The sequence below is a fragment of the Scomber japonicus genome, chromosome 12 (genome assembly GCF_027409825.1).
Source record: "Scomber japonicus isolate fScoJap1 chromosome 12, fScoJap1.pri, whole genome shotgun sequence".
Taxonomy (NCBI): domain Eukaryota; kingdom Metazoa; phylum Chordata; class Actinopteri; order Scombriformes; family Scombridae; genus Scomber; species Scomber japonicus.
Genome location: NC_070589.1, coordinates 13,594,904 through 13,617,022, shown reverse-complemented (window position 1 = coordinate 13,617,022; position 22,119 = coordinate 13,594,904). Strand labels below are relative to the sequence as shown.

At 38.7% G+C, this 22,119-nt stretch overlaps 1 protein-coding gene across 1 annotated transcript; it reads left to right on the top strand.

Moving 5' to 3' along the window:
• The first annotated feature begins 502 nt into the window (after positions 1-502).
• Positions 503-1,291, top strand: insl3 (insulin-like 3 (Leydig cell)). Its single transcript, XM_053330574.1, has 2 exons — positions 503-695; positions 1,104-1,291. The coding sequence occupies exons 1-2, from the start codon at positions 503-505 to the stop codon at positions 1,289-1,291; spliced, it is 381 nt and encodes a 126-aa protein (XP_053186549.1).
• Positions 1,292-22,119: the final 20,828 nt, after the last annotated feature.

Below are 22,119 nucleotides of genomic sequence, written 5' to 3'. Positions count from 1 at the left end.
AGCAACATGGGAAATTAGAGACGTCAAGAAAAATGATCAGATGATCCTGATACCACATGAATATCAGCAGCGCAGATTAACATTTAAACTATGCCTAAAATCCATCTTTTACTTCTTCTTTTCTGGAAAAAGTCATAAACTCAGACTATTGTTGGGTCACACCCCGCCCAGAATGTTCTTCTGAGTCTCAATAATGCACAACACTTGAAAACCGTAGATCACAGTCGGTCCATGTTTTTATCTCAATGAGAGTTTCAGCCTTGACGGCATCAATCTCATACTGAGCTTGAGATCAGGACATGCTTTTCCTTCACCAAGGCTGAAAAATATATGATGTCACCATTTTTTTCAAGCCACCAGTGCAGGTAGCGCATATTCACTTTATAAACACCCTCAAGATCACCTCATAAGTCATCCCACATCCTCATTACTCTCCACACGCTCAACGTCTCTCCTCCATCCATCCATCCATCCTTCCATCCACCCTGTAACACATCCTACAATGTCTGCTGCTAAGTGTCTGCTGTCTCTGATGGTGGTGCTCATGGCTGCAATGTGTGCGGTTCAAGCGCAGGAGAGGATTAAGATGTGTGGGAGAGAGCTGATACGTCTTGCCGTCTCGTCCTGTGGTAACTCTCGGCTTAGGAGAAGCATCCAAGACATAGAACTGGGGCAGCATAAATTCACTTTTCACTGTAAGTACTTCATGTTTTAACATTTTTTAACATCACGTGCATTTTGTTGAGTGCCACCGTTTGCTTTCATATCAGTATTGTAGATATCAGACATGTCACCAGACGTATTTCAAGACAGATGTTGAGTCTACATAACTTCTATCTCTTCTGCTACAGAGACATAACTTTCTCATTGAGCTTTATGAAGATCTCACTCCTGATAGATAAGATAAAGATTCTCATGGTTTCATAGCTATTTTATCAACTTATTTAATAATTCAATAAACAAACAGCTATATCAATTTATCTGTGTTTTAGTGGCATTCACGTCAGTCTGCGAAGATATAACCTTGTGTGATAGAGTTTGCTCCAAAATGCAATATAAAAAGTACAAATCTCAAATTTTTTCCCACCTTCTCCTCTAAGCAGGGGACCAGAATGCCTCCACAGAGGAGACTCAGGCTTCAGAGACACCATCTGATGGAGAGAAGGATGTCTTCTTCTTGGCTCCTCATTGGTACCCCCTGTCCAACCGCATCAGACGAGCTGCTGGCAAAATATCAGACATTTGCTGTGAGAAAGGATGTAGCCTGAAAGAGTTGATCCAGTTTTGCTAGATGTATCTGTGATTATGACACATTTGGTTTTAAGATGAGTTCAGCTAAGTTTCCTTGTATAGTCGAATTAAAATGACTTTGCTATATTTGCAGTGTTGTTAAATACTGGCAAACAATGCACATCAGTCATTATAGATCCTAGATTATATTTAATAAATTATTTACAATGTCATGATGTGATACAGGAGGTAAAATCAAGGAGGGTGGAAAATTGTAATTATTGTTATTTTTGTTTGGATATATTTGCTACCTTCAAACTATACTGAAATAAAGCTTTTGATGATTATTTATGAAGGTTTATTGGTTATGCTTTTTGGCAGCGTGTGTTCCAACTTCATTCAACTTAATGCAGAGCAGAACTTTCAACACAGTATCATAATATTGCAAATCCATTTCCTTAAAGTCACATTTTAAAGACAATCCATTGAGACTGGGTTAGGGTTAGGGTCTCCAGTAGATTTCTGGCCAATATGTCAGCATGATTATCTTAATCAAACCAACGCAGAACAACATGCAATAACTTGGACAGATTTAGGCTTGTTCAAAATGTTGAGACCCAGAGATCCATTTCAGGTGATATTGTACAATTTCCTAAAACTATTTGTATTTGATAAGCAGTAAAAGTGGTGCAGACATCCAGTCATTTAAAATTTGACATTTTTATAATAGTAAAAAGTTTAATATTGGAGTGGTAGTGGCAATGATCCCATTGTGTTTGTTATAAAACAAAATCATGTTGTAATAATCATGAATGTAAATATCAACATGTTGCCATTGTTTACTGTTTATAATTATTCCACCATCATTTAAATGACACAGTTTAGTTTTAAATTACATGTCATCACTGGTGTGTCTTATTCGTATGAATTAATCAGCAACACACCAATCAACACTTAGTAACACTGTGTTCTGTTGTTAATTAAGACAATCAAATGTGCAGAGAAATTAACCTTGAAACTGTTAATATACACACATACACACACACACACACACATAGTGGTTCTCAAAGTGGAGTCTGTTGGCGTTCCAGGGGGTCCCCTTCAAAGAGGCGATTAATTCATTTTCACTATAATTCCTTCCATAAGTAACATAGTAACAGTGTATGACTATTATATTCATGGGTTTCAAACACTTTCTGTAATAAAAAAAAATCTTATCAGTCTCAACAAAACAAAAACTTCAATTGGGGGTATGTGGTCTAATTTTTGTCAGTTTAATGGTCTTTGAAGTAAAAAAGTTTGAGAACCACTGCTATAAGACACACACTAGAGTAATGCGACAGTGTGAGTGTGCTTTACAACATTGGCGCCTCTCTCTGATAGTACTAAATCGGATTGGGGCCAATGGCCGAAGCATAATAACAGAAATAATCTCTGTAACCCGGCCACTTTCTCACACTGAGGAGACTATAATTCTCTCAACGGATAATCAAATGTGGCACTGATTATCTGCCACTCTATACTGCAGCCTGCACTAAATGAGTCTTAATAGCAAATGAAATCAGCCTACAGTGACTGATTAGTTAATTGGTTTTATTTTGGGGAGCGATGGATTGCGTTGTACATACAATTGGTTTTTGTGTAATTTGTTTATTTATTTATCAGACAAAACAGTCGAAGATGAATTAAGATCCACTCATAGGCAGATCATTCTGCTTGGAAGGTCTTTAACCACAGATACTTAAAGACAATACAGCAGCCTTATTGACTACATCTAGCAAACATCTGCTGTTCTACATACATCACCTCTACATTACATTGACAAGACTGTATCCTCAAGCTTATTCTAATGATGAATTTTGTATAATGACAATAAATTAATAATATTACATTCAAGGATATTTCAAGTGAGAGACTAAACTAGTCAACGTAACTATGGATTAAACCTGAATTACACATGAAAATACAGTAACACTCATTTTGTAGGTCATTTTCTACAAGGTTTCCTAGAAAGAACTATGCAATTTGGTAAACAATTTGGGGGGAAATAGTGTACACTTACAATTAACTGTATTAACTGTACAATATACAGTTCAATATAATATAGAGAGAGTTAAGTTTCCACAAAATGAATGATGAATAAATATTAACTTGTATTTAAATGAAGCAGTTATCACAATGAAACTCTTCAGTTAAGTCACCAACTGCTGATAATCTCAACACGTTTTTTAAGAAAACGGAACAAAGTATTCACAGACAAAGGTGAAACAGACAAAGTGTAAATTTGGAGGGAAGGGATGAGAAAGCAGGAAATGATCTAACAGAGGGGGTTTATGCAGTGTACCATGTTGACCAGCAGAGAGTGACAGATATCTGCTTTTAAATGTACCTCCTGCTCAGCCTTCCCCATCGACAGCAGGACTGACCTTTCATAGTTGACCCCGTCAAAGAGACGGTCAATTGTGCAAACTAAGGGGTGTTACTTTTAAATTTTAATGTTAACATATCAGTAATTTCTGTTGAATTTCTGCCACATTTCCCTCTTCTGTTGTGATGATCGGTCTCTCAAAGCTCATTATTGTAAAATGCCCAATCACCTCAAGTGATCCTTTATCTCCTTGTGACGAGAGGAGAAATCTGATCAGAGGACACTTCTAGGACTCAGCCCATTGTCATTCAGTACCAATATGAGATGACACTCACACATACAGCTGCATGGGGCCTCTTTGATGGGCTATTCTACATGCCTGTTTTGCCAACTGAAAAGCATCTACACCAAATAATAAAAAATGAAGTCAAAACCTCTATCACTCTTGTTGTCTTTCTATCTCTTTGTGTTTAGTTTCAGTGAGCAGGACAAGCAGCAGGACAGAGTAGCAGGTTCACCGAGTGCCAGAAGAGTGGCTACACTGCTCACACACATGCATGAACACACACATTAAAACACACAAACACACACGCACGCATGGCATGCAGGAGAGTGTATGTGCGATGGACTGGTGGATGTCAATTTGCATGTAAATGAAATGACTCTCAGTGCTCTTGTTTCCAGCAGTAAAAGTGTCAAGGCTAAAGATGCTATATTTGGTGTATGTGTGTGTGTATACGGTTCATGTTGTGACACATGGCACATGTTTGCACTCTGAGTATATGTGCATGTGCTCTGCATAATTGTGCAAGTGTGGGTGTACAAGACTAGGAAGCCTATTTGAAGTTTGTGTCTATACTTATCTATTTTTCTACCACTGTGTTTGTGTGTTTTTTTTGTAGCCCCAGTGGGCACATGTGGGTGTGGGAGCAGAAGTTAAGGACAAGCACTGACATGTCCGGTTTTTGTGTGTCCATCATTATTAGTGCTGCGGGCATGCTTCTACATAACACAAACTGTCAGATGTTGTTTCAGACAGGTCCTCAATAACAAGCTCTTTGTCTTATCATGCATTATCTGGACAGAGGAGTGACTTTAAGTTTTGGAAGTGAAAATTAAAATTGGCAGTGAAAACAAAATCTGAATTAAAGAAAAGAAACATTGGCACAATAACACTTGTATTGAAAAAAGTTATATTGGGACTGAAAACCACATTCATTAAAAAACCCACAGTCATTTAAAAAATATGTATATCTTTTTTGACCATGCTTGCAATCATATTATCATGTGATGTAACATCTTAAATTCTTTACTGCTGTTGATCAGGTCTTCTGCTTGCTCAGACGACAATAGACAAACACATGTCAGCTCCTTTAGTAATAATTTCACTGAAGGTTTCAGGTCCTAAATATATACAGCTATAGGCAAATCTAAAGCATCCCATTGCAGTAGGAATAAAAAAAAGTGAAGGTTTTACCCATCAGCCTCAATAGCAAAATCCATGAACCAACTTGTTCCCCATACGATACAGCTGTTTTTATTGTCTGTAAAATGATATTGTAAGGACCATAAACTATAAACATAATGGATGTAGCTACCACAATGTCATGCGCCTTTTGAAACCTCAAGTTAGGTATTTTGACTGCTGCCATCTTGGATATTTGGAGCCAGAAGTGGTGAGCAGTGACCATGTTAAAATGAGAGGGTAGAGCTAACCCTAATGCTAGCTGCTTGCTTCGTTAGCACATTGCATTTACAGTCTATGGTTAACTAATTTTCAGTTGTGAAAAACAGGCCTAAATCATTCAAACCAAATGTACTTTAACTGTACTATGATGACTTGCTCTTTACATGTCAGAAACTGCTGTGACATACAAACTACAATGTATTTGTTTTGTCAATTTGTAATAAGACTTACTTTATAAAAGGTTATTTAGTTGTAACAGATGGTTTATTAATTAAATGTATTAATGAATAATTGATTTATGCCATACAGATCAGTTATAATCTGTTAATGAGAGCATCTATTAGGTAGCTTGGATGTGAAAAATCCCTTTGGTATGTGTTTATCTTTCACCAGCATGACACTTGTGATTTTTAGCCTTTAATTCTTGATCAAGTCTACCACGCTGTTCAACCACTTATTGTCTCTTCAAGAAACAAAATCAGAATATGCAGGACCACAACCCAAAGCTGCAGACACATTTTCTTGTTTAAAGGCCTATCTCATAATTGACATGTTTAACTTGACATAGCAGTATCTCCCAAAGGTGTAAAAACGTATGTTACTGACATGTGAAAACTACTATTTACAGACACAGATGCAGACTGTTTATACAGTGTTACCTCCGGTTATTTCCACTCCATAAACCAACTAACACACCATCAATTGAATTTATGCAGCCCTTCTCTTGAACCTCGACACTTACAAACACAAAGAATATTTCTGCTGCTCAATGTTTTGAATCAAAGTGATGGTTTTTAATTAATCTCGGCCTCAAAATATCATTTCTTATATCAGGTAACTGATTCCATCTGCAGCTCCTTCTACTACGAAGTGACGGGTCTGTCTTCTTCTCTGCTTGACAACATTTAGACAGCCTGACCAGCAGTGACAGCTTCAGGAGCATCGTGTGATTAGACGCTCCCTGGGGAAGAGGGAAAGAAAGATGGAGTCACCAGCGGAGCTTTCTTGTTGTCATTCGATGTTCTCTGATCTCCTCTCATCTAACTGTGTGACTGGGATTTGTGTGTCACTATCTTTAGCCTTGTTATTACTAGATACCACAAATAAACTATTTTTGCCAAAGAAAACTGTAGTAAAGTACTTTATCTAGATGTTTTAACAATATTTAAACTAAGACTAGCTATTTTCTCCCTTCTTTTTATCTATTCAATGACACAAAACCATTCTAAAACATTTTCATTACCATAAACGCACAATATGTTAATAAATTACAAGCTGCTAGGAAAACTGTCGTCTGGGGTCTCATAAATAATAATGTTACGATGAAGCTCTATTACAGCCATGTCAAAACCTCTGTGCTTAGTTTATGTGTTGTGTTCGAGTTTGAAATAATTATTAGTTGTGTTTATAGCTCACTACAGATTTGGTGGTTCAGACTGCAAACAGATGATAGCTGGAAGGCATCTATAGTTGTCTTTTGCTTTTCTTTCTTTTTAAGTCAAGTCATTTTTTATATATAACTTCAAATCACAAAATCATTTATATGAGGGCACTTTTTCACATATAGCAGGTCTATACTGCACTCTTTAATTTACAGAGACCAAACATTCCCCCATGAGCAGCAAGTGACAGCAGCAAGGAAAAACGCCCCTTTAAAGGGAAGAAAACTCGAGCAGAACCGGGCTCTAGGTGGGCGGCCATCTGCCTCAATCCAATCTGCCTTTTTTTTTTCTAACACAATTTGGATATAAAATATCACAGTTGGCTCATCAGAAGGTACTTTATACTTCTGTCCTCTCTACTTTACTGTCCTTTTCATTTACTCAGAAATCTATATTGGTGATCCTATACCCTTCTTCACAACCTAATAGTATTCCTTATACTCTGCAACAGAAATAGATGACCACTAAAATAATGAAATACATGTTGTGGGGTTGTAATTCAAATTTACAGAATTATCCTGAGCTGTTCTAATAGGCCATGAGTATGTGGTTAGGTGACAGTTTTCTGTTTTACTCTTCTATGACTGAAATGTCCCTAGACAGATTTTTGTAGCCAGTAGCCTCTGAACCAAAGCCAATTACCACCTCAACTTCCTTAATTACTTTCTCGCCCTATATGGTCTTCCATATGCATGTCATTACATCAGCTTAATCTGTCCAGTGTAAGAATAGAAGAGCATGCAGAAAACACCACACACACTCACACACACACACACACACACACACACACACACACACGCAGACACACACACGCAGAGACATTAACTACCACTTCGTCACAACCTCTGGGCCACTGAGAGGTGGTGAAGCTGAACTAATAGAGCTGAGCTGGTAGAGGGCAGTGTGGTAGCAGCAGCAGCAACTACTGAGGCAACTGCAGGCTACCTTTCTGCAGCGGCATAGCTGAATTCCTCAGCGCGTTGGACTGGACGCTCTCTGCGCTGCTGCTTCAAGCCAAATCTGATGGCAGCTCTGAATAATTGTGAATCTATACTTTGTGTTACATTAAAGACACTTAAATCCCAGAGCCATGGTAATACATTTAAAGCTGTTTCTATTGTGGAATTATACTGTGCATCAGTCATCTTGGTTTGGAAGGGTTTTTTTTTCTTTTTGCTGGTATACTGAATGTAAAGAAGAGATTGTAATTCTATAAACAGTTGTATTTAAAATGTTTGTTGTGTGATATAAAGTGGAGTAAAAAAAACCCCCAAAATGTATATAGTCTCCTATTGAGATCTCAGCATTAATATGACCCTTAAATCTTTATTTCTCCATTGGGAAATTGTCAAAATACAAGTGAGCAGCTGTTTTAAGTCCAGAGACAACAGGGACAGAGGAACCTCCATCCTCCCTTAATTAACACTAAAACTCACTTTTATGATGATTGCAGTAATTCACTTTGCATCCCGACTTGAGACTGAATACTTACCTGGCTTCTTCAAACAGACATCCACAGAGAGCTTCATTTCTTTAGCACCACTTGCAGCTCCACCCTGTTTGTGATGCCATAAGTGCGATGTGATGCCACTTCTCCTGCCAATCTAATGTGATGCAATTACCGCACGCCGGCTCTTACTCTGACGCTGGGAGTCACCAGGGTTTCTTCTGAAGTTGAGACTGATTGGAGGAGGCACCAAGACTCAGCTGTTGTCCTCTATGTGTGTGTATGTGTGTGTTTGTGTGCATCATGTGTGCAAACATGTGTGTGTGTGTGTCAGTTCTGAAATGCAGAGAGAGGAAGACATCCCTCTGTTTGCATCAGAACTCATACAAACTAAACAAAAATTAGACTGCAGTGCAATGAAAAAAGAGGGAATTGATAACGACAGAAAATGTGTGTGTGTGTGTGGGTATCTGTGAGTGACTGAGTGTGAGTGAGTGAGAAAAGGGTAAGACGAGAAAAACGAGACAAGGAGAAAGAGGCAGGGACAGCGGTGGGCAGGCCCAGAAAAACGATTACTCCAGCTGCTCTTTCACAGCTGCTCCCAATTGCTCCATTGCACCTCTTTCTCTCTGTCCATCACTCCCTCCATCTCATCTCTCCATACAGCCATGTGTGACTGGGCTGTTTGTAGCTGATGTAATGTTGACAAAATACTTCTGAGTTGGAGTACTTAACTGGTGTGGCACCCTGTTTTGATGACGTACCATCTGAAGATGTCATTGTGAAGCGGAAGGAGAGAATTATACTAAGACTGGATGATAAAATATCATCAGAGAGTTAAAAAATCTAGTAAAGGAATCACAGATTTTCCTTGTATGTATTGCCTTGTTAACAGCTTTATTCACTAAACATGAGACGCAGAGCAAATATTTGTCAAAACCCAACTCTGGTAAATAAGATAAAAAATATTCATGCCTCACATAAGTGTTTGACAGGCATACAGGCAGATATGAAAACACACACAAAGGCAGAGGCAAACAAAATTACACAGATACACATAGACAAAGATATATATACAAACATAGGGCACGCATGCACACCCCAGCTTCATCACACACCCTGATGGGAAGGAGAACTGGAAGTTACACAAGCAGCTTAGCTTTGATTAGGTGAAGTGTATTGAATGGACTGCTCATGTTTTAACAGCCCCCCCACAAGATGGTCTTAGCTGATAACAGTGACAGGAATATTGAAGGAAGCAAGCCAAAAAAATACTCTGTGTGTGTGTGCGTGTGTGTGTGTGTGTGTGTGTGTGTATACGTGCGACTCAGTGGGACACCTAAGCCCAGAGGAGCAGAACAACAGCAGGTACAGTATCTTAGTACAGTCAGGCAGCTTTTTAAGAAATTGAAACGCTGCCTCTCTGTCACTTCCAGTAAGTGGACCCATTAACGAATACAGTAATGAATACAGTGACTTAATGGTTCAGGGTTAGACCCTCTCTGTGGTAAATGTGCCATTAAAAAGGATTCACCTGAACCTGGCAGGTGTAAAAAAAGAACAGGGTGAGGGACACAAGCTAGTCCTCTTATTTTTCTGCTCTACAAAAAAGGGCATATCTATGGAGCCCCTCTGCTGACATGGTCAAAAAAAAAAGAAATTGTGGCCACAATATAGCTATAACGTGCGCACAAAATATTAATTTGTGGCCATAAAATAGGTATAGCATGCGCACAAAATACTAATTAATAATATTAATATCATTCCTGGACAGCTGGATAAGCAAATTGAGCGCACCTTCTCTAAGGTCTAAGGTAGAGGCATTAGAGGGGCTAAAGCTACATGATGGACAGGGACAGTATGATAGAGTTTTAAGCTACAAAGACATTCTGAAAAGCAAAAACTTTCAAATCAATTCTCAATCAAATGTTGTTTGAATCAATAAAGTTGCACTTAACACAACATATTACTATTTTTTTTATTTAAAAAAAAATCCTAAGCTATGATGATCCTCTTTCTCATGATTATTTGCCGACATATTGTTATGATGAAAAACATAATATGGAGTATGGAGTAAAATGCATCTTTAACATGCTCACCATAACATCCTAATAATGTTATGGTGAGCATGTTAAAGATGCTAATGTTAGAGGTATTAATACAGATGACGTCTGTTAGCATCTTTGTGGACCAAAAAGTGAACAATGACCGACATTTGTTTTCACACTTACACATGAGTTGTTCCATTATCAGACCAGATGAACTGTTAATGCAGAATCATGTACAGCTCTACAACACAACGAGCCCTCTTGAGCCTTTGCAACTTTACCCATCTTAAACACCCCTTAAGCATGACAGAAACACCCCCTCAAATCCCCTCACCCTGCCAACTCTGACGTATTTTATCTCCTTTGCCCTTCCAACTCCCCCTCCTCTCCACCTACCCCCTCATCCCACTGCGTAGGTGGGTACTCTCCTCTCCTCTTTCCCTCTCCATCCATCTCTCTTTCTTTTGCTCCAGCTGCCCTGCCATGCATAATTAAGTTTCTAGTGGAAGTGCGCCCTCCCACCCTTTCTCTCTCTTTCTCAGTTTCTCTTCCTTCATTCTCTCCACCTCGTTCTGTCTTCCTTTCTTGATCTCCTGTGAATAAGGAAGATATGGCCGGTCTGGGAAAGCTGGGTATTTTTGTCTTCCTCTTCTTCTGGTCTCCTTCCTTCCCTTACCTGCCGCTCTCCTCAGGCCTACACTGGGACTGAGTGTGAGGCCTGCCTTGTTAAACGATAATGTTAAAATGCTAAATCACACCACCACAGCCACCACTGTCACCGCCTCCCTACCCACCTCATACAAGGAATGGTCTCTGGTTTCACTTTGCGCTGTCATCCTATCCAGTCACACTCATCAATACGCAATGCAGGAGCTCCATCAGCCTGTGTATTTCTCTTCCAGTGTCAGACAAGGTGATGTTTGAGGCCTGACCAACGCCATGTTAATGCGCATGTTAATGAGTCTGAAGTATCAGACTTCCTTCTTTCTTTCAGTTTCATGTCTTTTTTATTTATTCAGCAAGTAAAACATTGGGTCAAATTCATGGTCTCTCAGTTTCACTCCAAAATTCTTGCTCCACAATACAGTAACATTAGATATAAGAATCTCTAAGATTATCTATTCATGTGTTATGAAATCAGTTTTTGTGATTCTCTAATTCAAAGCAAAACAGTCACTGATTTAAGACATTAATCAAGATTTTTTTAATCAAACTTCAAAATCTGGAGCTTCTATTTCCACTTCACAATGTTTTAAAACAAATATCATCTGCTTTGATAGACTACTACATCCATTAAAAATCAGCAAACATTAGATACTCTGAAAGAAGATTCCCATATTTTGCTAGACAAATATGAAAAGTATCACAGAATTAAATTGATGAACACAGAAATATGAAGACGTCAGGCAGATTATGTACTTCCATTTTTAATAAAGTCCTTCTTTCTGAAATTCTGAAATCTTTTAATAGTAGATTCACCTTTTCCACCATTCCTTGTTAGGGAAGCCCGTTGAAACTGCCACTCACATTTGCTCTCAGTTTCGATCTTCATGTTAACATACCCTGTGGAAATGATGGGTGACTAGCTTGTTAGCCTATAGTGTTTCAGTATTACACACAGTAGTCCATCTTATCACCTAATGCATATTCCAGCAGCTACTGTACTACTGACCCACCAGTGGCCCCATCACAAGCTTTAAGGCTTTACAGGATTTAGACTGGTAATGTACCTGGCTGGTTGCTCACCCATGGCCGGCATTAGGCTAGGATATCAGAGATACATTACACAGGCAAGAAGTAATTCAAAATGAATGGTTTGTATCAAAACATCATATACATACAGATCATCATTCAGTCTTACATCATTGTCTGTAACAGATTACAAACCTACTAAATGTTTACTGTCACCACTGGAGTCCATCCAAAGAGAGCCTTTCCTGGAGATCAGGTAAGTGCTTATTCATGATTATAACATGTATCTAGTAGCCATGAGTAGAGAGAGAGGCAGTTCCTCTGTCAGACATTTCCATCGCACTAACTTGAGCCAAGCCTTGAATATAATCCAAGGCCATCTGTTGGGTAGATCCTTCGATATGCTAATTAGGTTGTGCCAATCTTTTCTATTTACCATTGAGACCTTACAGTGTCTTTGAAGGAGAGGAGAGATCTGTCACAGAGGGATTTGGATTTGTTGGATTTGGATGGTTTATATGAACATGTACCTGTGGTAAGGGTTAGGGTTCCTTGAGAAGCAACGTTACTGTTCATTACTAAATGTTTGATTTTTTCAGATACATAAAGCTCAGTGTGTTGTCACCACCTTTGGTAAAAACATCAAATGTTTACATGTGAAGGTTATGGGAATTCAAATCAGGTATTTCTTTACAGTGATAATGAATAGGTCAGTGTACAAGTAGAGATGATCACTAGATGAATGAAGAAATCAACCAAAACACCAAATCCTCAAGCTGAACTTCGTGTACTGAGTCATCAGTGACGCTGACAAAATGATCACCTCAGCCCTGATACACAGTACCTCTTGGTTGAAAAACCACAGCAACATTTAGGATGGAATAAGTGTTTTGCAGATATATTTGCTGAGCTATTAACTCTATAAACAGTTTAATCCTAATTTAGGCCTGATTTTGTACAATGCAAATTTAACTAAACAACAGACGGACTGAAATTTACTACCAAGTGAACACATTCAAAGGAGCAAAATGTTTGGCATGATTAACAATGATGTGATTGCATACTGATTAGTTTGTTATACGTGAGAATGATGACAGGATTATATAAAATACTGCTACTAAAATGCTACTAGTTCTTTCAACTCTACAAACAAATCCTTGAAATGAGGCGACAGTTTACATTGGTCTTCAGTGCCTTCCTAAATGACCTATATAAGTGTTTTCTGATGTGACAGGATGACATGTTTTCAGTTTCAGATTCCGACAACTTTATTCACCCCAGAAGGGCAATTCAGTTCCATGGCCCACTCAGTCCAGTTTTATCAGCTTCACCCAAAAACATGCTAAATAACCATTACAGAAATCATTCATGTGACAATTTTCTGATCTGCTTGCACTATGGTTTAGGTTTAGGGACAAAAATCTTTTATGAACTGATTATTTTCTGTTTAAAAGAAGGACTACATGTTTAGGGGGTTAATTGTATGTTTTAATTTTTCTCAAATTACATGTTTTTCTGTTTTATGTAAAGCACATTGAGTTGCCATTGTGTATGAAATGTGCTATATAATTAAAACTGCCTTGCCTTGCCTTGCCTTAAAGTCACAACAGCATTAACTTTTGGTTGGAAGGAGAAATTTGAGTCTCCCATGTCATACACACATGCTTTTGTGATGGGTCCATTCACCTAGACCTTCTTTCTACTAGATTTTGCTGTGCTAGAACATCATACTGCTACTACGGCCCTGACAGACAAGATTCATAATTCTAGTGGCATCTAGAGGTCCTTGATGGGTAAACATAAGTTGTTTGAGTAAAGTGCTAATGCTGACATGTTTTCTTGACAGTCTGACTTCTACTATCTACATGAATTATGTGAAAATCCATGAATCTACCATGATGCTTGTACATGAGACATGACTAGAATTTATGTGATTATATTTGCTATCATTTATGTTGCTATCAAAAGATTTGACTCAGAAAAAGTACTTTATATCATTGGAAATGTATTTTGAATAAGTCATGTGTTGTGATGTATTTTATGATGATAAAAGACTTGAGAACAAAAATGGACCATAGAAGAAGGCCCAGCAAGCACACAACAACAACAACAAAAGATCTAAGCCAAGAAAAGTGGAACATTTTTCAAATCTGATGCAAAATGTGTTTTGCTTTGAATATAGGAACAAACTGGAGCCTTCCATTTTTACCAACTGTGGTACAGCTCCCAACAGGCAGAAAGGAGAGGAGTAAGCAGACGCAGAACAAACTCATGATGTAACCACAAGGGTCTTCCTCCCGTAGTGTGTGAAGCAGTTTGAATAAAGATCACTCGATGATCTCACAATTTACAGCCTTGCTTCTTACAGTAGGTGGAAACCCTATTATGTACTTGTGACTATACAAGTACAGCTACTCTCAGACAAAGCTTTTACTAGCTACTAGTCTCCCTTACAATTAGTCATACTAATGTGCAGGCTGGGTTGTTAGGGTAGTCTGCTGATCAAAAGTTGGCAGCAAGAAAAAATACATAGGAGCACTTCAGCTAAGGTAAGGGTTAGGAGATGACTGCATGATAGCTTTCTTTAAGGTAAACAATTCATAATATCGAGAAAAAAAAGGAAAAGAAAGTACATTCAATAAGTTTGTTTACAAGAAAACTCAACATGCATCCCTCATATATAGAACTTCTTATATATAGTTCAAATACAGGCATCTACTTTGTCATGTAACAGTAATGGTGTTACTTACTATGCTGCTTACAATAAAAACATGTCAGTGGTTCGGTGGTGAAAGGCTTTCAATGTGAAGCAAGACGGAGGTCCATATAGTGGTGTAAATACTCTGTACTGCAGTGTGCTGCTCTATGTTGTACATCTTACATTATGCTTGGATGTCTCTGGATTATATAGAGGAGTTATGTACTATGTGATGTTCAGAGGATGCCAGTCATACACTCTGCAACTGTCTTGTAGCGTGTCACCATCAATTACTCAAGTCCAGTCCTTTTTGATCCTGATTTAAATTAAAGTAATGATGTAAACAAATTAAAGTTTAACTACACAGTGTTAAATAAATAATACTGCATATGTGAGTTCAGTCCATGTTTTCTCTCAGTTTTACCACTCTGCTTATTCAAATCTCTGATAAGACCTTTAGTCAGTGTAAAAAGCCTTAAAGTTACTGTAAGTTAATTGATATAACTGTATGTTAAATCACAGTCTAACTACTGTATTTTCATTTTTAGTATCACTACCGTATTTTCATCTACATTATATTACTGTATTTATATTTGCAATATTACTGTATTTTCATATACAGTTGTTACTGTACTTTCATTAGTGCTGTTTTTAATAACAAAATTACAGTATCAGTATTTGTTTTAATTAAAGTTCAGCTTCATTTAATTTAAATAAAATTCCCATTTTTACCTGTAAAATACAATCCAATTACAGTACAGCCCTGTATACCATCATTTACCCCCCCCCCCCCCCCCCAAAAAAAAAAATCACATTTACTGATGAACATTTTATCCTAAAAATATGCTCTTTAATTGTTGAACATTTACTTATTAAAAGAACAAATTGCAAACATGTTCATATACACTCTCTCTCTCTATGTATGTCTTAACGTCAATAAGCATTGTAAGAAACATCCACCTCTTGTCCTAATATTGATTCTACAGTCAAGGAGTTATTTATTCATGAACCAAATATATTAAATAAATCAAATTCATGATGGCACTAGATGAAGAAAGAAAAGTTATTATGAGTCTTCTTAAGGGGAGCATGGATATTACAATCCATCCAACTGTGATTCTGCATGGACTGATTGACGTAATGGGAACACTGTCAAAATAACCTCAGTCTTTAATCCTTCCTTCTTAAAGGCCCAATCTGTAATTTTTTTGACAATAATAATTGATTCACCTGTTATTGAATAGAGTTACACATGAAAAATCTGCTTGTTTGATAACTGAACAGAAGTTTAAAAATATAAGCATTTTACATTATAGAGTGATTAGGATAAACATTTCTTATGTTACCAAACATTTTATGACATTTGAATACATTTATAACTTAGATTTAATTGTGTTTTAGAGTTAGATCCTGTAATAGAAGTACTGATAGTTGAAAATATCTGTCGAGATTGACAGGAGGTTTTAATCTCTTTCAGTTGTCAGTGGTGGGTTCACACATTTATTTATCTGGATCACAGACTGTGGCTTTAAGAAATGAGCAAACTCAAGTAAGAAGCTCTTAATCTTCTATGACAAATATATGCTGAGTAATTCTACATTCAATTATTCATCCTCATATGCAGAACTGAAAACGTGCACATACAGCCTGCCCAACACATGCATGGATTGTACTCCAAAGCCAGCCATACATATGTATGTATAAAATCTCTGATGCACAGCTTTTCTCCCCTCCTTGTCATTCTCACACATAACTAAAAAAAATGTAAGCCCTGAAATCCTCCTCTTATAGCCAGGGCTTTGCAATGGAATCCATTGCAGTTCATGATGAAGAGGCAACTGCTGTAAAATCCAATTGGAGGTTTATGGAGATAGATGGAGATGAATACCTCTCTCCGTCATCCCTCTCTCTTTCTCTCTGCCAAGTATGAACTCACACACTCACGGAGTTACATGAAATCCACCCACAATTATACAGCATCCTGCTCACAACTGCAAGAGAATTTTTCAGCAGCCTGGGTTCGGTCTCAGTGGGCAGTGCTTCACTGCTGAGTGTGCAGCCTCTCTTGCCTTGGTGGGGGGAGGCCTCCTCTGTCGAGGTATTATCTACTCCCATCTAATATTCATCAGCTACTGGGTGATTCGTGACGACAAGTCAATTTGATAGGTTAACAATGCACCAAGGTGGTCGTTGTTGCTATACAGTACGTAGGTATGTGAGTCCATATTAACAAGGTATAAAAGTACACACATGGAAGGACATGTGCATGGAAGTTGGGAGTTGTAGTCAATCAATTTATTCATTAATTTATACAAATTTACAATTTACAAATCTATTTAAAATAATAATAATTTCATAATTTGAAAAAAAAACATTTCAATAATAAAATTAAAATAATTTTGCATATTCATATTCATATAATTTTTTTACATTTTTGATAGTTCAATTTAATTGGAAATGTAGTTGATTACTTTATTACTTATTTCTAGTCATACATTAATAAATAACTAACAATAACTATGAATTCAGCATGAACAAGAGCTAAAGTATAATGAAGTCTGTCAGTAAGAGTGTCCATGTGTTCAGTAGAGTATGACATGTGATGATAGGTCATGTAACAGCACACGTGTGCACTGTGTGTTTCAAGTGTAAATGGATGGCTAAATGCCACAATATGACAATATACTACATACATAAAATAGGGATAATACTAATATATGAATCTAAATAAACAATACATTTTCAGATAAAAGATGATAAGGCAGATGACTGCACACTGGTACTGCATAAAACAACAATTTTCCTATTTTCTATATAAGTTTGTGTGTCTACATGTGTATGTGTGTATAAGTGCCAAAAACAAAAAGCATGGCTGCAAAATATTTAACTCAAGACTTTATCTGATTCCTATAGTGTGTCTGCAAACACACACACACACACACACACACACACTGAATCACTCCCCGCCTTCACCCCTCTCTCTCCTCTCCCCCTTTCCCTCTCTTTCTTTTTGGCATCCATCACTGTCCGTGGCAATGGACTGCGAAACAAATTTCTATCACTATACATTACAGGTTAAGAAAGGGAGCTGGGAATGTGTTATATATGCTGGGTTCGATTTTTATGTAGCGTCTACAGGCTCGTCCATCATTGCTCTGCTAGGCACCCTTGTACACTAGGCCCCTGACGAGATGTTGTCTTGGCACCGCTATCAATCACCCTACGCTTGCCCGAGCTCCGTGCCCAATGTGCGGGAGGGGGCATGTGTTCTAGCTGCAGGACTCCCTCCCTCCGCCTCTCCTGAGCCTCCATGATGGTGACGCCAACACTCACAGTCATTCGTCATTTGAATGGTGCGAACATGTGTTTTGTATCTTGGCCCTCTGTCCCCGCATGACCTCTGTGGATCTTCCTTTCCATCTCAATGTAGCCAAGCACCTACAGCTTTCAATGACAGGAGACGATGGGGTAATAATTGTGTAGGCAAATGGGAAAACAAGGTTAGTTTAGACCCACCTGGCGCCACTCACCCGTGTAGTGATACATGGGTCAGAGCCATTAAGAATACATGAGGTCACGCCTTCATGGGAAATATATGTAAACCCCAACTGTATGAGATCACAGCAGATTGCATTATACAGCATTTAAGGTGGATGTGGTTTGATTTGTAGCTTCCACACCAGCATGGATTCATATAATTTCAGCCCAGGACCACGGAGGAATAACCTTTACTGCAGTAATGCCTTAATGTGTCTATCTATTTCTCTGCCTTTCTGGAGATATTGAATATAGTTAAACAGACACAAGATGTTGAAGCATGTGCCTTTGCATGACTGCTCAGACTCCTGCTAGACTAATCCTTTTTCTCCCAAAGTCAGGCGGATTATGATTTGAGGAGTACTCCTTCGCCCTTCACACTGCACGGTGAAAGTCACCAACCTATAAAAGAGCATGTAGGGTAGGGGGTGGGTGTTGGGGGTGGTGGGTGGGAGTGAGGGTGGAGGAGAGGAGGAGAGGGCTTAATTAGGCCAGATCACCCCTCACCAGCACCAGCACCGTCACCACGATCCACAGTTCCCTGCACTATTCCCTTAGATCCCATCCACTTAATGTTCTGTGAAATCATATTCCGCTCCCCAGAGAAGAGACAGGAATCAGAACAATAAAATGACACATTTTAAAGAGAGGCAGCACCAAAGGGAAATAGACTGTTAGTGACACATGGAAGATGATGTGGACTGATGGATAGCAAGCACATCTGTCTGGCCCATTACCAATAAACAGCATCAGGCCCCAAAATACAGTCTGGAAGACGCTTCAGTCAAGTATAAAAAAGTTTTCCATTGTCGTATGTCAATTTATATAGCTGTATTGTGATAGTGTGGAGGATAAGCTATTTCATATGGAACACAGTAATGAGCAGACATGTTAGCAGATTTAGATCACCTACATATTGGCCTCAAATGGAATGAAAATATATAAAAATAAACACATAAGGTATGCAGGTCTAACATCATTTCAATATGTTATGTTAAATTGCTTGTATACGCTTTGTGATAGTGAAAATGGAAAAAAGATAGAGTCTTGGTAGTGGCAGGGAATCTCCAGGGCAGTTGTGGGCCAGAAATACACAGTAGCCTCAAGGGTTTGGTGAAAAAAATACAATAGAATACAATTTTGAATGTCACAGTGTCCCTTGAAGGTTAAAACCACGCTGCTAATAGCTGTTGTTCCACCACACTTAAAGATAATGAAAATGATGCATCCTGTAACAGCCAATTCAAGGTATGAAGTTCAATTCTCAGATGAACGGACCTTGTTACAAATTAAACCTAAGCTGCTTTTAATTCCTTAATTGGAACTATGTCTGTATCATTGTTCTGTGTTTCCCTCAGCTCTGTTTTAAATTAGCCACAGTTACCCAAATTTACACATGCAGGGAAGTCAGACTGTATATTTTCAGGTATAGTAAAAAAAAAAAGGTGACATTGTTACATTTGGGTGGGGCTGGGCCTTCTTTTTCTACACTTTTATTTCTAAAGCAGAGCAGAAGCAAACATGCAGTGAAGCAGACAGCCAGCAGCAAAGACGTCCAACAAAATGGAGGTAGTCAAACAGAGATAGAGGGGCACCCAGAGCCAACATGCAGACAGACATGTGAGAGAGGGAGGCTGTCAAGGAGGAAGACAGAGAAAAGATGGACCAGCACAAAGATTCATGTGGAATACAAATAGTATACAGACTGGACAAACAGACAAAGACAGGCAGGTGAGTTCACACACACACACACACACACACACACACACACAGTCTGATGGATATGAATACAAGCAGGCAGACAGGGAGGAAACCCAGACAGCCCACCGGCAGCAGGGACAGACTGGCTGCCTCTCCACACCTCGAGGACACTCAGGTAGTAAGGAAATGCTAAAGCTAATCTAGCCAGTTAGGGCCCTTCAAGAGCAGAGAGAGTGGTTTTCCTCCCCACTAAGGAAGGAGAGAGAGAGAGAGAGAGAGAGAGAGAGAGAGAGAGAGAGAGAGAGAGAGAGAGAGAGAGAGAGAGAGAGAGAGAGAGAGGGTCCAGCATTTTCCAGCAGCCAGATAGCATCTGTTTTTTTTTCATTAGGACACAAAGCAGCATTATCAACCAGAACATCTGAATTTACCCCCATCCACTATGCTCTTTCTATCGCTCCTCTCCAATCATTTCTAATGCACCCCGCCCCCCCCTGTCTCCCACTCAATCAGACAACAATGTTTTTATCCCTCTCTCTCAGACTCTTCCATTGTTCCCAATTTTTGTCTTTCCACTTTATGTCTTTATGTCTTTATTCCTCTTCTTGCTCTTGTCCTAGCAGCACCGTGAAGTTTGTTTTCAAGATCTGAGCTGTGTTTTTCACACCTGTGTTGGCCTAAAATCTCTGTGGTGAGAACTTGATAATTCCCAGATGTTGTGCACTCCCAGAAGCAAGAGCTAATTATTTTAAAGAAACACATCCAGGTGTCTCTAAGGCCCTGTTTACACCAGGTGTTAACATGTGTCTTGGGGGATCTGATCACAAGTGGACAGCGCCAAGCAAAGGTGTGAATGCACCAAAGACACATTAAGGAAGCATGACAGAGGAAAGATTGGCTTAACACGTGATTTGTAGAGCTGCAATGATTTGTTGATTGATCGTTTTGTTGTTAACTATCGTCAACTATTTCTATAATTGATTCATGGTTTGAAGTCATGAAATGTCCAAATTCTCTTTCTTTCTTCTCAAATGTGAATAATGAAAATAATTGTTAGCTGCAGCCTTAACAACTTAACGACTGTGTAAATGGTGAAATGATCATGAGACATATGCTCAGTTTTCATACACACCAGGAGCAATAAAATTGTCTACCAGTTTTATGCCAGACAACATTTGCTAGTTGTCTGTCAAATATGCTGGACAATAATGGGGAACTGCCTGCTGTGTGATGAAAACCTGATGTTAACAAGTAGCTATTCTAAAGTATCCTTTCCCCAAGCAATACATAAACATTACATCACATTTACATACATTAATATTAACATTTTTGTTAAAATATCTAAATAATATGGTTGCTATAACAACATCTAAGTTCCCCTTTGCATTAGATGTAGTTTGGCGCAGTAATATCATATGTCTACTAATTGTTATGCGGTCACAGGTGTGCCTTCAAACGTGAAACAGCTTTTAAATCCAAGACAATGTCCTTTATATGTTTTATGTTGTTTTTATCACATGGACCTCGATGTACGTCCCCTCTGCGGCAGTTTTCCTGCTCGTGTTTCTCTCAGTAATTATACGCCTCTGATTAAGTGCCTGAGTGAATAATGCAACCAGCTGGAGGACTTCTCTGATGCCTGCTTTTTCTCCTTTTCTTTTTTTTCTTCCTGTGGTATGGTATGCCTGGGTCTCCCCCGTCGTGTGTGACCTGCGGGTGACGGGGAAACCTGCCATCAATGTACCCGGAAACCCTTGACGCCAACACGGCAGCATGAGCTAAAAATAGTCCGCCGGTGATAAATAATAAAACCTCTCCCCGTATGCAGAGCGTGAGTCCCTCTGCTCTCCTCCTGATTGCAGTCTGTGCGGTTAATTGTATGGCTTAATTTGCAGGCTACATGTAAGTGTTCGGGCTACAGTTCTCCTCAAACCAGTGAGATTGTGTTGAGCTAATAGGATTAGAAGACAACCCCCCCCCCCCCCCCCCCCCAAAAAAAAAAACTAAAATAAATCTTCATTAGTTTCTGTACAAGCATTGGAGGGTTATTTATACCTACCACAAGAGAAAGACCATCAGGTGTGTCACAGCAAAAATACAGAAAAATAAGATAAAATATTTCACAGCCAAATCCTGACACTAACTTCAATATGTTGAACCAATTGTTTTAGTTTACAGCTGCACAAGTCAGACGTGAAGTGACAAAGAGCTGTGACATATAGGCCTGCATTAGTAACTGTGAGAGTACCCTATATTTTAAAGCTAAATGCCA

Coding starts and splice junctions, on each gene's coding strand:
- insl3 (XM_053330574.1), top strand. CDS start 503: ATGTCTGCTGCTAAGTGTCTGCTGTCTCTGATGGTGGTGCTCATGGCT. Junction 696..1,103: donor GCATAAATTCACTTTTCACT/GTAAGTACTTCA, acceptor TCCTCTAAGCAG/GGGACCAGAATGCCTCCACA.